General features: G+C 36.5%; 1 protein-coding gene across 1 annotated transcript in view; it reads left to right on the top strand.

Annotated features, from left to right (window-relative positions):
* The window catches only part of LOC107717761 (UV excision repair protein RAD23 homolog B-like), a 40,928-nt gene that overhangs the window by 5,089 nt on the left and 17,637 nt on the right, over positions 1 to 18,202 (top strand). Inside the window, exons 2-6 of the mRNA XM_016524595.1 lie at positions 2,936 to 3,017; positions 3,251 to 3,330; positions 6,195 to 6,361; positions 8,139 to 8,185; positions 8,283 to 8,410. Of these exons, the coding sequence (XP_016380081.1) occupies positions 2,936 to 3,017; positions 3,251 to 3,330; positions 6,195 to 6,361; positions 8,139 to 8,185; positions 8,283 to 8,410 (504 nt within the window). The remainder of the gene's footprint in view (positions 1 to 2,935; positions 3,018 to 3,250; positions 3,331 to 6,194; positions 6,362 to 8,138; positions 8,186 to 8,282; positions 8,411 to 18,202) is intronic.

Here is an 18,202-nt window from a genome sequence, read left to right as displayed (position 1 = left end):
CTGCATTTATTTGATCCAAAGTACAGCAAAAACTGTAAAATGTTGAAATATTTTTACTATTTCAAATTGCTTTCTATTTGAATAGATTTTAAAATATAATTTATTCCTGTGATCATACATAGGTAAATTTTCAGCATCATTACTCCAGTCTTCAGAAATCTTTCTAATATGCTGATTTGTTGCTCAAGAAACATTTATTATTATTATCAATATTTAAAACAGTTGAGTGCATTTTTTTCGGGATACTTTGATGAATAGAAAGATCCAAAGATCAGCATTTATCTGAAATAAAAAGCTTTTGTAACATTATACACTATGCCATTCAAAAGCTTGGAGTCAGTATCATTTTTTTAATAGAAATTAATACTTTTATTTAGCAGGGATGCTTTAAATTGATCAAAAGGGATGATAAAGACATTTATAATGTTACAAAATATTTCTATATTTTAGATAAATGCTGTTCTTCTGAACTTTGTATTCATCAAAGAAACCTGAAAAAATTCTACTCGGCTGTTTTCAACAATAATAATAATAATAATAAATGTTTTTTGAGCAGCAAATCAGCATATCATAATGATTTCTGAAGGATCGTGTGAGTGGAGTAATGATGCTAAAATTCAGCTTTGAAATCACAGGAATAAATAAAATTTTAAAACATAATCAAATAGAAAACAGTTATTTTAAATCAGTTTTTTGCTGTATTTTGGATCAAATAAATGCAGGCTTGGTGAGCAGAAGAGACATTACAAAACTTAGTTTTCTTAGTTAATGTATATCTTCATTTGTGTTTAACCGAAGAAAGAAACTCATACAGGTTTGGAATGACTTCAAAGTGAGTAAATGATGACAGAATTGTTTTTTGGGTGAACTATTCCTTTAAACGTTGACAGTTTACAGAAGAGTTTTTTATTTTTACCCATCTGCCCTTAAAAACTCTTTATCTGGGGCAAACGGCACATTTGTGCAGTTAAATAAGACGCGATCCTCCTCGGATGAGGTGAAAAGTCAGCAGTGACGGGTCAGAAGTCAGCTGGACCTTTATGAAGGAAGACACTCGGTGGGTTTAGTCCACACTTTCTGTTTGGAACGGCTTATTGTTAGAAATACTCTCTCAGGAAAGCAGCAAACGTTTTGACCAGCTTTCCATTTCTGGCTCCAGTCAGTTGTTTGTTGGAGTGCAAACAGCCGCGTCGGATCCGGTCCAAACCACTTCCATATTTGCTTACTCTCATGTTGTTCTCGCACGTCAAACACGCTTTTAAACGTCCGTCCGCTGTAAGGTGTGCATTATTATTATTTCCCGTTTCATATTTTATAGTTATTTCCCATTTCCCGCGTCTTGTTTTTGAAATGCAAAAACGCATTCTCTGTGAATAGAATAGCCGCGTCGGATTCAGCTCACGTGCATGAAGCGCCATCTACAGGTATTTCCCTAAACAACCACAGGTCAGATTTTCTGGCACAGAATGAGAGCTTATTAAATCACGAACACGATTATTTATTTTTGCTAATTATTATTTTATTTTAGTTAGTTTTTCAGTTACTGTTGTTAGTTTAGTTTTAGTTTTTCATTTATTTTGAAATTTAAATTTTATTTCAGTTTACGAAAATGTTTTTTGACCAATAGTTTTAGTCTTAGTTTCAGTTTTCGTTTACGAAAATAACCTTGAGGTGCAATCCTGCACTGAGAAAGAAAGTCATATACACCTAGGATGCCTCGGGGGTGAGTAAAACACAGCCTAATTTTCATTTTTGGGTGAACTAACCCTTTAATAATGAAAATAAAATGATTCTTTACAATTGAACAAAAAACTAAAATATGCAACTTATATGTAAAGGTTTTCAGAGTTACTAGAAAGCTACAGGCAGCTGAGTTTTTATCAGGGTTGGAGCTAAATTCTGCAGGACAATGATCCCTCCAGTGCTGGATTTGAGGAACCCTGTTCTTTGTAATTGTCATTGAAACTCTGTAAACTTAATTTTTGCGCATCTGTGTTTTAAATGCATTAATTTGTTGGATCTTTTGCACAGACGAGCCACCGGTGCACACTACTGTATGTCCCGTCTCTCCCTCTATGAACGTACACAATAAAAAGAAACAATCTAAAATGCTTTGAAACCTCATACTACTCAAAATTAAATGCGATATGGTGATTTAAATGATCTTTGCACTTTACTTTGACGAGCTGCTCCAGCGCGCACGAGCTTCAGATGAGCAACGCAATCAATCCCAGTTCTAAAGCTACACGGCAAGCGGTGAAATCACCGCGCGGCTGCCGCTTTCTCTCATTTTGGATGCGTTTTGTACAGTCAAAGCGGTGCTCGTGTCATGGACTCGAAGCGGACGTTGCCGTAGTAATCGTAAAGCGTGACAAAATGACTATTCACTAAAGTCAGCTCATCCAAAAATTGTAATTAACTCACTCTCATGTTGTTATCGCACGTCAAACACGCTTTTAAACGTCCGTCCGCTGTAAGGTGTGCATTATTATTATTTCCCGTTTCATATTTTATAGTTATTTCCCATTTCCCGCGTCTTGTTTTTGAAATGCAAAAACGCATTCTCTGTGAATAGAATAGCCGCGTCGGATTCAGCTCACGTGCATGAAGCGCCATCTACAGGTATTTCCCTAAACAACCACAGGTCAGATTTTCTGGCACAGAATGAGAGCTTATTAAATCACGAACACGATTATTTATTTTTGCTAATTATTATTTTATTTTAGTTAGTTTTTCAGTTACTGTTGTTAGTTTAGTTTTAGTTTTTCATTTATTTTGAAATTTAAATTTTATTTCAGTTTACGAAAATGTTTTTTGACCAATAGTTTTAGTCTTAGTTTTCGTTTATGAAAATAACCTTGGAAGAGCGTCTGTGTGCTTGTTTGCTCTCTCGGATCGGACTTTGAGTTGTTTTCTCCTGCTCTGTCTTTCACAGGTAAAGGCCTTAAAGGAAAAAATAGAGAATGAAAAGGGAAAAGATAACTTTCCGGTGGCGGGACAGAAGTTGATATATGCAGGTACGTCCTCAGCGTTCGATAAGGTGTGACTGTATGGCGTCTGTTTCCAGCTGATAAGGATGTGACCCTGATTTGTCATCATCTTATTCTGTATTATCGTGTGAAACGCAGTGATAATGTACAATCATGCAGGAGCATCATTCTGACATTTGTTGATGAATGACTGACAAGACGCGAGAGCTGCGGGCGGACGAATAACGGCTCGTTTATTTTAATCATTTTGTCCCCTGCAGGCAAAATCCTGAACGATGACGCGGCTCTCAAGGAGTACAAGATAGATGAGAAGAACTTTGTGGTGATTATGGTAGCAAAGGTGAGGCATTATCAGTCTTATCTCCGCTTGCGTGCAATTGCTTCTCTGCTGCAGAGTTTGATGCATGTGACTCTTGACGTCTATAAAATCCTGAAATATTCAAGAGGAATTTTGAAAGCTTATGTAAATGGGTGAAGTGAAAAGTTTAATTGCTTTGATTGAGATTGAGGCCATTTTTGGATCTAAATCAAGCATCATGTGCGTTTGCTTGTTGTAGGGACATATGAAATCTGTTATTTTCCCTTTTTTATTTTTATTTTTTTTTCGTGTTCTGTTCTAATGGTTCTATTTAGAGATGCACCGATTGCAATTTTCTTGGCCTAATCAGATTTCCGATTTTTTTTTTCTTCTCGTAAGTGTGACTTGCCGATACCGATTTTTGCCGATTCTGAGTTTCTTTCTAAAAAGTATAATTGACGGCATATACAAACAAAAATCTATACTTTTTTTTTTTTTTAATGCAAAAAAAATTTTTTACGTAATAAAAATGATTAAACATTACAATTCCCCCAATCTGGACAAAGTTACAGATGTTCTCTCACGTAAACAACTCTCAAAATAAAGTGCTCTATGACTAGAAAAGAGCATGTAAAACTGAAAACGCATGTCATTTCCCACTGTTTCTTAAATTGTCATTTTTTCTCTAACCTTATTAAATGTATCAGTATCAACAAACTCCATCTTTCCACAGAAGCTGCATCTGAAGTGGCTTTAGATGTATTTACAGACTGTGAGATGAAGCTGAGCTGCCATAAATGCATTTACACTGCAACATTCTGAATGCATAAAGAATGTTATAAGATTAATGTTTAAAAAAAAAATTTAAACGTACAAATAAGAAATGTTGAGGAAAATGCAATGATGGTTTTAAATATGAAACAAACCAGTAGGTGGCGGCAAATGACTGTTTGAATGAGTGAGTCTACGTAAACAACTCTCAAAATAAAGTGCTCTATGACTAGAAAAGAGCATGTAAAACTGAAAACGCATGTCATTTCCCACTGTTTCTTAAATTGTCATTTTTTCTCTAATCTTATTAAATGTATCAGTATCAACAAACTCCATCTTTCCACAGAAGCTGCATCTGAAGTGGCTTTGTATTTACAGACACACTGTGTGATGAAGCTGAGCTGCCTTAAATGCATTTACACGGCAACATTTAGAATGCATGAAGAATTTTATAAGATTAATGTTTTAATGAAACATACAAATAAGAAATGTTGAGAAAATGCAATGATGGTTTTAAATATGAAACCAAACCAGGCAGCAAACACAGAAGCTGCATCTGAAGTGGCATTAGATGCATTTACAGACTGTTTGATGAAGCTGAGCTGCCATAAATGCATTTACACTGCAACATTCTGAATGCATAAAGAATGTTATAAGATTAATGTTTAAAAAAAAAATTTAAACGTACAAATAAGAAATGTTGAGGAAAATGCAATGATGGTTTTAAATATGAAACAAACCAGTAGGTGGCGGCAAATGACTGTTTGAATGAGTGAGTCATTTAGTCCTTTAACAGATTCGTTCAAACGGCTGATTCATTCAGAAACGAGGCAAGTGACTTCTGTCTTTATGAACGGGTTACTGAATCATTGACTCGCTTGATTTGTTCAAAAATGTGAATTCATTCAGTAACAAAACACTAAACAATTCTGCTGTGGCTTTGATTGGAGCTATTTTCATCAGCGAAATTGAGCACAGACAGTAAAAATTGTGTCTAAAATGTAAGTCACTTGATTTTAACTTCTTGTTTATTGAGCTACTATTGTATAAAATATCCGCCGGTTATGCAGAAAATTGGCTAATTCCGGCCCCTGATTCCATCCCTCCACAAGTCATGAAACTTTTTTTACAGAAATTTTATAAAAGTTCAACAAAAACTACATTTTTAGGGCCCTATAAAATTGGTTTTACTTTTTCCTAAAGTCGGTTAAATTTTTCCCAAATTCCATGTTTTCTGTTTTAATGGTTTAATTCCGTTTTAATAATCAGAAAGCATGTGTAATTAATTGAAATCATGAAACTTGTGCATTTTTACACGAGTTTAATAAAAGTTCAACAGAAACGTCATTTTTAGAGCCCTGTGAAATTGGTTTTATGTTTCCTTAAGTCTGTTTTATTTTCCCAAGCTCTTTGTTTTCCGTTTTATTTTTCTGGATTTAGCCTAGTTTTAATGGTTTAATAACAATTTTCATAATCAAAAAGTGTCTAATCAATTGAATTCATAAAATTTGTATTTGTTTTAATTTTGCTGGATTAATGATTTAATGTGCATGTATTGCATAAAAATGGTAATAATTAAATTAAATTATTAAAAATTTAATCTATCTTTTAGAATGCAATCAAATAAAATTTGTATTTGTTTTAATTTTCCTGGATTAATGATTTAATGTGCATGTATTGCATACAAATTTTAATAATTAAATTAAATAATAAATTTTATCAATCTTTTAGAATGCAATCAAATGAAAATTGAGCAATTCCTTTTGTTTTTGGCAAACAACGTGCTGCACAACAGTTTTCAACTTAAAACATGGAAGATAAATTCTTGGACACTGGTCCATACTGTGATGTGATTTGATTGTGTACAACCTACTTTTGAGTTATTCATATAAAAAAAAAAAAAAGATGAGTCATGATTTAGATTCTCCTGATTATTTTTCACTGTCTTTATGACCCTTACTAACTTGACTAAACTCGGTTTGATGCTGTACTTTACAAGATGTGTATTTGTAAATGAGTTTGGTGTAGTCCTCACTTAGTTACTGAACACTGAATAGATGTTATGTGATATGTTAATGAGCTCGTGCATGTGATGTCAGTGTGAAGTTGTGAGTAATGGGATGTTTCTCCTGCAGCCTAAAGCGGCTCCTGCATCGGTCCCTTCATCTGCTGCCACAGCGGCCAGCGCAGCCTCCTCCAGCACTACAACAACCCCGACCCCTTCTTCAGAAACCCCGTCTGAGAGCGCGACTGAAGAGGACAAACCCGCCAGCAGCGCTGAGCCCTCCTCTACACCAACCAGGTAAAAACACACACCCTGACACACGAGTGTCCGTCTATGTAGGGATGCACCGAAATTAAAATTCTTGGCCGAAGCTGAACAAAATGAAACACTGGGCATTCTAGCAGACATTATACCAACAAAGCACAATTTAACTTAAAATGAAAAAGTTAGTAAAATAATATTTTTTGGCCATTTTTGAGACCCCCTTCTTGAATCAGGCATGTATTTTTTACTGTACAAATAAATACAGCCTTCCTGAGCAGAAGAGACTTCTTTTAAAACATTAGAAAATATTACTGATCCCAATTTGAACACTATGTGGGAATGTTATAATAAATGTATTAATAGAGCTGTTGTAATTATTGTCATTATTATTGTCTTATATTTTACAGAACAACAGTAAAATTACAATACTAATTAGGGCTCGACAATAAGGACTGCCCGATGGCCCGGGGCCAGCATGAAAGACGTTCGGGACAGTAGACGGATATGTCACTTGCCCGATCCGGCAACTGCAGCGTCGTCACGACATTTGATCATTTGCATGTGTTTTTAAGACTTGTTCATTTAAAAATTCAAGCGATTAAAAAGCATTTGGGCGCGAAAGACAACTCCTTTCAGTACTCGTGTGCTGTGTGAGCCGTCTGAATGGGCAAATACATACAAAAGTATCAAAATACCCATCCTGGCAAGTAACTTTGTAGCTTTAACAATGATTAATCTATATTGAATTTATACACTGGAGTACAGATGCACCGGACATTTTTTGTTTTATTTCAGACTATCTTCTGTTCCGTGCTTGCGCACAAACTGCACTGCAATCATTTTCCCAATGGCCATTTGTGTGGAAATATTACCTTATTATTATACTTAGTCTGTAAACGGCCGTTAACAGAAGCCAGAGATGCTGAAGATGGACACAAAGAGGAGAATATAGCAGGCAGAACAAGATCACTGTTCACGATGTGCGAAATATAGGAAGAAAATCCAAACATTGAATTTTATATGAATGTGTTTTTGAGTGGAACGGAACTGACTGTTTTCAAAAATGGCGTTTTCTTTTCATTTTGTCTCCGTATGATGCATTTAAATTAGTCTTAATACGCGCAGCGCTGCTGTTTACAGCGGTAACCAAGGAAACGCTGTATCACTATTCCATAAGCGCTGCTGTATTTACAGCGGTAACCAAGGAAACGCTGTTGTTTGTGGCAGGGCCAGTAGAAAAAACCCTAGCGTTGATCCCTGACTAGCAATTATGAATGTTGATGGAGTTCTTGCTTTTTCTCAGCTTTTGTTTTGGCAGAAACCCGCACTGTTTCAGTTTCAGATTTTCCTCGCACTTTGGACTTAGAACCCTGGCTAACGAGCTCGTGCAGCGCTGTCAGAATACATGCAATTAGTGCGTGTATTAGAAAACATAACATTCTGCAGTTTATTTACTAATTGTTTAAAGTCGTTTGGCGATTTCAATCATCATACAGTAGCCAGCAACAATCAGCCCTTCCTCTTCTCATCAGAGACATGCGATGCAGCGCTAAACAGTCTCTCGCTGTCGCTGCTTGTAATGATTTTTGTGTCTTTCTCGGATTTGATCGCGTCACGTCATTGTTCGGTACAATTTATTTGGTTGCCGAACATTTGGTGCATCCCTACATCTATATACTCAATTATTGCTGATTAGACGTGAGTGCTGTTTTTGGACAGGCCTGGTGTCTCTTCAAAAACAGTTTGTGTCAGTGGAAGTGACCATCATTTCATATTAAGCTGATTGTTTTTATTTTCCTCCTGATTGCAGTTCTTCGCCAAATGCAAACATATTTGAAGAGGCGACGTCTGCGCTGGGTAAATTAGCATGTTCACACATTCTCCATGTCAGTTTATGAATTCAGTAGTAATTTCTGCAGGATGAAGTGAGTTTGCATGTGTTTCGTGTGTGCAGTGACGGGTCAGTCCTACGAGAACATGGTGACGGAGATCATGCTGATGGGATACGAGAGAGACAGAGTGGTGGCGGCACTGAGAGCTAGTTTCAACAATCCTGACCGCGCCGTCGAGTACCTGCTCACGGTGAGAGACCAACAGTCTGCATATAACACCACAAATGTTCTGTGTTGAGCACGTTACAGTGATTTAAGGCAAAACACCTCAGGTCAGGGTACAGCTTAAGCTAATAGGAATGATCACAGTTTCAGCAGTTGATTAATCACAGTACATTAGGAGCACTTTGTTACAAGTTTTCTGAAATGCTGTTTAACCCTCAAAGACCGAGACCGCGGCTAATGTTTAATAACTTTTGAACCGCTAATCCAATTTAAATGATTTAAAAAGTGTCGTAAAGTGTCGATTCTCTGCTTTTCGGAGGTATTTGGATGTTCAGAGGCTCCGTAGTGAGCGTGATAACGTCATCGCATTTTGATCAGCACTGATTGGTCAAAAGAAACCTATGCATTTTGATCCTCTGAGCCAAACAGGAATGATCGTTGATGCTTAGTCCCACCGCCATGCACAGATTGGTTCAGACTGTTATCTATTCAACCAATAAACATAGGTTTTGGTCTTTTGAACCACCAATTAGCATGTTTCTTTGGAAATTTGAACAAACACAAAGTGAAAGTAAATGCGTCGTGCGTGCGTGAAAACAAACACAAAATAACACATTTGCATGAACACTCTGACAAAGCATGGAAAAATACACAACAGAGCACTTTGACATAACACAAACCAAAAACAAGGATGAAACAGCGGTACATATAGGATAAAGCACCGGAATTTATGTTTTCGCGTCGCTAGGCAAAGTCCCGGTCGAATCGATTCCGACGCGGAATACAGCCAGCGGATCGATCCATTTGGTGGTTATATTATGTAAATAATTATTATACAGTTTGTAAAGATCATCTGCACTCTGCATATTTCTATCTAATTTTGTGTGTAGTTTGTGAATCATTTGCCCTGTTTGTATTGTTGTTTCACAAGACAATTTGCACAACTGTTTTCATTACTTGCTACACTATTTGTGTTTGTTGTTCAGACTCAGATTGAAAATATATTTCTCTGGAAAAAAAAGTCACTTTTGCTTCTGTGTTTTGTTTATTATATAACACTCTTTCCATTTTCTTTACTCACTAAATGTTTTATGTTGTCAATAAATTAAATAAACCTGTTAGAGTACTTTGACATAAAACAAACCAAAAACAAGGATGAAACAGCGGTACATATTGGATAAAGCACTGGAATTTATGTCTTCGCGTCGCTAGGCGATGTCCCAGTAAATCGATTCCGACGCGGAATACAGCCAGCGGATCGATCCATTTGGTGGTTATATTATGTAAATAATTATTATACAGTTTGTAAAGATCATCTGCACTCTGCATATTTCTATCTAATTTTGTGTGTAGTTTGTGAATCATTTGCACTGTTTGTATTGTTGTTTCACAAGACAATTTGCACAACTGTTTTCATTACTTGCTACACTATTTGCGTTTGTTGTTCAGACTCAGATTGAAAATATATTTCTCTGGAAAAAAAAGTCACTTTTGCTTCTGTGTTTTGTTTATTATATAACACTCTTTCCATTTTCTTTACTCACTAAATGTTTTATGTTGTCAATAAATTAAATAAACCTGTTTTTCACTGAAAAGCGCCTATAATAATATTGTAATAAATGGCTATAAGTTGCTTGGGGAATGTTATATGTTGACAAAATTTTATTTGGAAGTGTAAAACACCCAAATACAACTTTATAAAGAAAAAAAATCCAAACTCTTGGAGTTTCTGTTTGAATACACAGTAAAAAAAACACCCAATTGTTGCTTGCGTTTTTCTTAAAATTCTGGAAAATTCATTAATTCTTAGAGAAAAAAAAGGAAGTTTGAGACTTTAAATTAGCTAGACTGAAACTTCAAGTTCTTCCGTTTATAATGATATGTGGCACTTGATGCTGACTGCTAAAAAAAACAAAGAAAATTACAGGCGCGTCAGCTGCCCCAAAAATGTTCTAGGTCTTTAAGGGTTAAACATGCAAATGGGTCATTATCTAATTAAACCTGCACTCATTTGCATGCATTTCCAGAGCAGAAATCTAAACTTGGATAAAACCAGGTTCAAAAGTAATGATATTGTTGACATATAAGAGTTAAAAGTTTTTGGATTTCTCTTTTTATCACTCCATAAATCAGAAAATACTGTCAGCATACAGAAAACAATACAATACATTTTCACAATATTTTTAGGAATAAAATGTTGCATAAATCAGCGTGAATGTTAAATGAACAAACGCCTCAGCAAAAGCCTTCAGAATATAGATAGGAATAGAACTGTAAAGTTTGGTGTATGTAATAGAAAAAACGCTTTAAAGATATGCATCAAACATAAACTGTGTAAATGTGTATTTTGCATGCTTTCTTTCCACTATGCAAAATAGATCTCAAAACTGACCAGTGCATGAGAAAACAATGGTTTTGCCTGTAGTGTCTTGCCTTAAATTTGCATAACACATCTATAAGATTAACAAATGTCACTCGTGGTGATGACCCTTCCACATAAAGTGACCATTCCAGCTGGCATGAAATGCTCTAATTTAGGCTTCGTTATACTTATGCCCTCTTATTTGAGTACGTCATGTATATCTATGCTGCAGAGTAGTGTTAATTTCGTTAACGAAAACTATGACAAAAAATGTTTGTTGACTATGAAAAATGGCTTTTTTCCCATGACGAAGACGAGACGGCAATAAGGTCAATAAACGATAACTATCACTATATCAACATGCAATTTCTTTGACGATAAAAGACGTGACTAAAATGTATTCAAAAAATAAATTTTACCAAAGTCTTTTTATTTTCGTCAAAAACGGAGACAAAATGTTATTGCAGACTGCTGTGCATGCCTCTATTATACGAGCTTTCATGAGTGCGGTTGCCAGATACCAAGAGTTCAAACCCCCGAATCAGAGCTTCGCTGTTACAAAGATACATTTTCTGCCCGGTGTTTTGCGTATTTTTTGCAATCTGGCAACCATGCGCACGAGCTCGCTCTTCAATGTGGCAAACCCCGACAAACAAGCTGGAGTTTAGCGATGTAAACGAAAGCATCACTCAGCCGCTCTGTGTTCTGTCATGAGATCTCGACTGTATTGTTTGCGATTGTGGTCGCTGAATAAATGCACTTACTCAACCGCTGTTGTTTTAATAAAGAAACATAGGCTATTGCAATTTGGAATGAGTGGAATTACTATTAGGAATTTCACTGTTATAATATTTTTAGTTTGTTTTACCAGTTTTCATAATGTAGACAGAGTGCATAAGTCTTTGAAATTAATTTATATAATAAATAGCCTATAATAAAATCAGTACACTACATGAGATAAAATAAACCATGTGTTTGAGTCGACATTCTATTGCGTTGTGCTTACTGGTGAAAGTGCAATACCTGAAATGCAAAAGTAAATTATTCAAATGACAACAATCATTACGATTATAATTTTGAGCAAAATCTTTTTTTTTGTCAGTTTAACCATTATACAGCATGATGAAAATGGGATGAAGATTTCATTGACTAAAACTAGACTAAAATACTTTGTATTTTCTTTGAGACATTTAGTCGACTAAAACTTGACTAAAATAAAATAGGATAAGATTGACTAAATATTAGGGCTGGGTTTTGACACAAATTTCACGATTCGATTCGATTCTAATTCACAGGCTTGCGTTGCGTTTCGATTCGATTACCGATTTGATTCAATGTTGTTTATTTTGGATATATATCAGGTACAGTACATGCCAAATTTGTTTAGGATGTGCGATGTTTAGTATAGGCTACTGATCGTTATATTTATACTTACGGTTTTCTTTGCTCTCACACAGACACGGTGTCTACACTGGACGCGACAGCTGTACAGAGATACCCATTTTAAATACATTTAGTAGCCGATTCAGTGCTGGAAATCCGTTTATCCTTTGTTGTACAAGCCGTTATATTGACGTCTTTGCGCGGCTGAAACACTGATTGAGCGATTACACGAGACAGGATACAGATTGTAAAGTTGTGTCTTCCTTTTAACTTACCTTCGGATGTTTAGTCATGTTTATTTTGTGCTGAAACTGGTTTTAATGTGGAGGTGATGATCAGTTCACGTGAGATCTGTCAGTTCACATTAAACAGCGCCAAAACGGCATTTATTGTTTGAATACTGCAATACAATAGACAGAATTTGAAATCTGAGACTTTGTTTCATATTAAAAGATCAGCGTGAATGTTAAATGAACAAACGCCTCAGCAAAAGCCTTCAGAATATAGATAGGAATAGAACTGTAAAGTTTGGTGTATGTAATAGAAAAAACGCTTTAAAGATATGCATCAAACATAAACTGTGTAAATGTGTATTTTGCATGCTTTCTTTCCACTATGCAAAATAGATCTCAAAACTGACCAGTGCATGAGAAAACAATGGTTTTGCCTGTAGTGTCTTGCCTTAAATTTGCATAACACATCTATAAGATTAACAAATGTCACTCGTGGTGATGACCCTTCCACATAAAGTGACCATTCCAGCTGGCATGAAATGCTCTAATTTAGGCTTCGTTATACTTATGCCCTCTTATTTGAGTACGTTATGTATATCTATGCTGCAGAGTAGTGTTAATTTCGTTAACGAAAACTATGACAAAAAATGTTTGTTGACTATGAAAAATGGCTTTTTTCCCATGACGAAGACGAGACGGCAATAAGGTCAATAAACGATAACTATCACTATATCAACATGCAATTTCTTTGACGATAAAAGACGTGACTAAAATGTATTCAAAAAATAAATTTTACCAAAGTCTTTTTATTTTCGTCAAAAACGGAGACAAAATGTTATTGCAGACTGCTGTGCATGCCTCTATTATACGAGCTTTCATGAGTGCGGTTGCCAGATACCAAGAGTTCAAACCCCCGAATCAGAGCTTCGCTGTTACAAAGATACATTTTCTGCCCGGTGTTTTGCGTATTTTTTGCAATCTGGCAACCATGCGCACGAGCTCGCTCTTCAATGTGGCAAACCCCGACAAACAAGCTGGAGTTTAGCGATGTAAACGAAAGCATCACTCAGCCGCTCTGTGTTCTGTCATGAGATCTCGACTGTATTGTTTGCGATTGTGGTCGCTGAATAAATGCACTTACTCAACCGCTGTTGTTTTAATAAAGAAACATAGGCTATTGCAATTTGGAATGAGTGGAATTACTATTAGGAATTTCACTGTTATAATATTTTTAGTTTGTTTTACCAGTTTTCATAATGTAGACAGAGTGCATAAGTCTTTGAAATTAATTTATATAATAAATAGCCTATAATAAAATCAGTACACTACATGAGATAAAATAAACCATGTGTTTGAGTCGACATTCTATTGCGTTGTGCTTACTGGTGAAAGTGCAATACCTGAAATGCAAAAGTAAATTATTCAAATGACAACAATCATTACGATTATAATTTTGAGCAAAATCTTTTTTTTTGTCAGTTTAACCATTATACAGCATGATGAAAATGGGATGAAGATTTCATTTACTAAAACTAGACTAAAATACTTTGTATTTTCTTTGAGACATTTAGTCGACTAAAACTTGACTAAAATAAAATAGGATAAGATTGACTAAATATTAGGGCTGGGTTTTGACACAAATTTCACGATTCGATTCGATTCTAATTCACAGGCTTGCGTTGCGTTTCGATTCGATTACCGATTTGATTCAATGTTGTTTATTTTGGATATATATCAGGTACAGTACATGCCAAATTTGTTTAGGATGTGCGATGTTTAGTATAGGCTACTGATCGTTATATTTATACTTACGGTTTTCTTTGCTCTCACACAGACACGGTGTCTACACTGGACGCGACAGCTGTACAGAGATACCCATTTTAAATACATTTAGTAGCCGATTCAGTGCTGGAAATCCGTTTATCCTTTGTTGAAATTTCCACGTCGTCGTGGAGAGCGCAGGTCACGGTCGCTTAGCAACGGCAGACACCACGAAAGCGCAAGCTCCCGAGCGCTTTGGAAAGAAGGAGAAAGCTGGCGTTTTCCACGCGTTTTTAGGCGTGATATGTGAACGGCCCCAAAGTCTGTCTACACTGGACACGACAAAGCGACCGTTGCCAATCATTTGAACTTTGTGTCAGTACGTCATAAAGAGAACGCGGCAGCAGTTTACTGTCGGGTATTTGTCACGCAGCGCCGCATCCAGTGTAGACAGCATCACTGATTATAATGGGTTCATTGTATTTTGTCGCGCCGCTCAAGTCCAGTGTAGACAGCATCACTGATTATAATGGGTTCATTGTATTTTGTCGCGCCGCTCAAGTCCAGTGTAGACAGCATCACTGATTATATAATGGGTTCATTGTATTTTGTCGCGTCGCTCGCGTCCAGTGTAGATACGGTGAGAGCCACACAGATGCACGTGAACACTGAATTCTGTTCACTTCTGCATCTATTTGTGAAATACTGTGCTCTGCAAGTAAACTCTCCTTGTAAACGCAGTTGCTTATGGCTTATGTAGGCGTTTACATGTTTGCGTGTCTCACGTGGTCAATTGTCATATCAAAAGCGGAGCCGCTCGTGGCTGTGATCACATTACAGATAATGAGCTCAGATGAGAAGGACTGGACCTCGTGTTGGTTTCGGATTTTATTTTGGCAGAAACCCGCAGGAAGATCTCAGTGCTTCTTTTTGTTGACAACAGCATGCAGATTTATAAATGATTCTCATTAAGAATTTGGTTTTTTGTTTGTCGTACATATCACATTGTCACATGCCATTAAAAAAAATCACAAAAACGTTACTGAGTAACTGACGAGTAACAAGTCCAGCGCAGATTTTCCTCGCGCTTTGGACTTTGAACCCTGGCGCCGCGAGCTCGTGCAGCGCTGTCAGAATACATGCAATTCGTGCGTGCATTAGAAAATATAACATTCTGCAGTTTATTTGCTAATCGTTTGCGATAATTTCGCGATTTCAATCTTCATACAGTCAGGGCCACATTAAGACCTTACTGGGCCCCGGGGCTATGACTTACTGCAGGGCCCCCTATTACAAATATAATATATATTAATGTGGAGGAGATGATCAGTTCACGTGCGCCTCTCGCTGCCGCGTCTGTGACAGCGATCTGTCACTTCACATTAAACAGCGCCAAAACTGCATTTTTTGTTTGAATATTGCAATACAATGGACAGAATTTGAAATCTGAGACTTTGTTTCATAAGTACCAAAGCACAATGCTTATTGCGATTTATTGGATGGGAAGTGCCCTTCAACACTCTGTACATTAACTGAAAACAGGCTAGAATAATCGATTCTTGGGATTTAAGAATCAATATCGTTCCATAAAAATGAGAATCGATTAATATCGAGATATCGATATTTTTTACCCAGCCCTATTAAATATGATTGAAAACTAACAAGGACATTTAACACGGGATTAAGACTGTAATGACTTTGATTACTTAATTTTAACTGTAGGGAATTAATTATTATTAATTCATTCAGGTTTATTTCTAGCTCAGGTTTTAAAGAACTCGATCTGAGAATTCGAGGTCCACCTGATCAAACTGATTTTGACTTTAAATGGTTTACACTTTAAATCAAGGGTCGTCCAGCGAGCCGGTGATTCTCAGTATATTTTAACAAATTAAATATGTGTTTTCCTGGCCACGGTTAACACACTTATGATAATTGTCAGCTCTTAAGAGAGAGGTAACGTTGATCTTGGCAAAGTTTTAACCTTGAAATTATATGACACCAGACAATTGATTATTTATAAATGAAACATGAAATTCATTGGCTATTCTAGATTACATCAAACTAAGCTAAAACACACATACACACAAACATACAGTTTCAGAGGAAGGAAATTATGTTAACGGAGTTCTGAGTTTCATAGTTCTACCTCGTTTTCACGAGTGATGTAAATTCACCTTAAGAATTTACAAAGCAGAGAATTCCGTCTTAAATTTTACTGCTTATCTAAATTCACCAGTTCAGCAGATTAGAGAGTTGTTCGTTTACTTGCGTTCTGCTGATTCCGTGGCTGATGCGGGCTTCCGGGATGTCTTTGAGGGAACCCCGTTACTGGTTGGTCGCTGAGGTGACGTCAGAATGACGTTTGACTGACGTTCTTTTGGAAAACCCCTCGTTGGATTGGTTGGTCTTTGATGAAGCAGAGGCTTGAGCAGTTCTGCTGAACGTCTGAGTTTGCAAGACTTTAAGTTCTTTGAAGATTTCAACGAAGTAACTTTGTGTCAGTACGTCATAAAGAGACCGCGGCAGCAGTTTACTGTCGGGTATTTGTCACGCAGCGCCGCATCCAGTGTAGACAGCATCACTGATTATAATGGGTTCATTGTATTTCGTCGCGTAGCTCGCATCCGGTGTAGACGCGGTGAGAGCATAGACTGTAGGGTGACAGCCACGCACATGCACGTGAACTCTGAATTCTGTTCACTTCTGCGTCTATTTGTGCCTGAAATTCTGTGCTCTGCAAGTATCCTTGTGAACACAGATGCTTATGGCTCAGGTGAAGGTAAACAATTGAGAAAGAAAATGGATGTGTAACAGTAGCTTATATTGGTTTACAGCAGTTTAATGTTCCTGAGGCTTTCTGTGTTAAGAATGTTAATCAAACAACAAAACACATAGAGAAAAATCACTTTTGTAGCTTTAACACAGATTTATTAGATTTAATTTATACAGTGAAGACTATTCAGTGTTATTTTACATTTGATTATTCAATTTCTGTACCTGAATACTGTTAGACTTACCTGAAAAATATAAAGCACTGCTTATTTCATTTGTATATTTGTTCTGTTATATATCTATGCTTGTAATTTGTTTATTTCCTATGCTGATTTACTCGCCTACAAAATCACCCCAATCATTGATATATATATATATTTTTTCTCATATAGAGCTTTTCAAGTCATCTGGTGAAATTTATTTTCTTCCCCCATATATATATATATATATATATAATATGAATATATATCACAGAAAAAAAAAATCGCAATGTGCAATCTTTCCAATATCGTGCCGCCCTAGTAGAGTGGCTTATTGTCACAAAGCTTGTATTTGACCTAATATGAATTCTAGTTCCATTTAATGTATACTTGACTATATTGATAAGAAACATCAGATTTAGATTTAGTAGGTAGTCAGAGAAAGGGAATTTTCTAGAGGGGTGGGTTAAATGCAGAGAGTGAATTGTAAGTGTAAGTGTACATGTTCGCTAGGGTTTGTCAGGTTGGCTATAGTGTTGCAAGGTTGTTTGGGAAGTAAATTGTGTTTGCTGTGAAAACTGATTGCCTTTTCCACTGACATTAAAGATCTTTCCAATAGAGATGTGACTCCTAATGTCTGATTTCCTTCTGATACAGAATTATCCAGAAGCCCGAAGCACAGGCCTGATCCAGATGAGCCTAGTGATTCAGACCAAGACTCAGATGGTATGTAGTGTGATCATCTACAGCTTAGACTTTCTGGCATGCCGTGTACAGTAACGCCTGTTTCACACATACTCCGTTTGCAGTGCGTATGCGGTGCAGAAGCAGCACGGACTCATTGTGCTTTCGCACAGGACGCGTTTGCAGTCCGCTCCTGATCCGCGGCTGTTTACCACAAACACAACATTTATCCATTTTGATTTCAAATCCAAACGTAGTTAGCCTATACTGAAAGTGCTTTTTCAGCATTGAGATCCTCTTTTATCACAGTACAGTTACACAATCTTTCATAGACATATTCACGTTTAAACTCAATAAATAACTTTGTTTAACTACCACCACGAGTGCCATCTATTATTGCCTTGTTTATCTAAAAGTGC

The sequence above is a fragment of the Sinocyclocheilus rhinocerous genome, unplaced genomic scaffold, assembly GCF_001515625.1.
Source record: "Sinocyclocheilus rhinocerous isolate Xijiao unplaced genomic scaffold, SAMN03320098_v1.1 scaffold693, whole genome shotgun sequence".
Classification (NCBI taxonomy): Eukaryota; Metazoa; Chordata; class Actinopteri; order Cypriniformes; family Cyprinidae; genus Sinocyclocheilus; species Sinocyclocheilus rhinocerous.
Note: the sequence above shows the minus strand (reverse complement) of the source record. Positions and strands in the feature narration are given on the sequence as shown.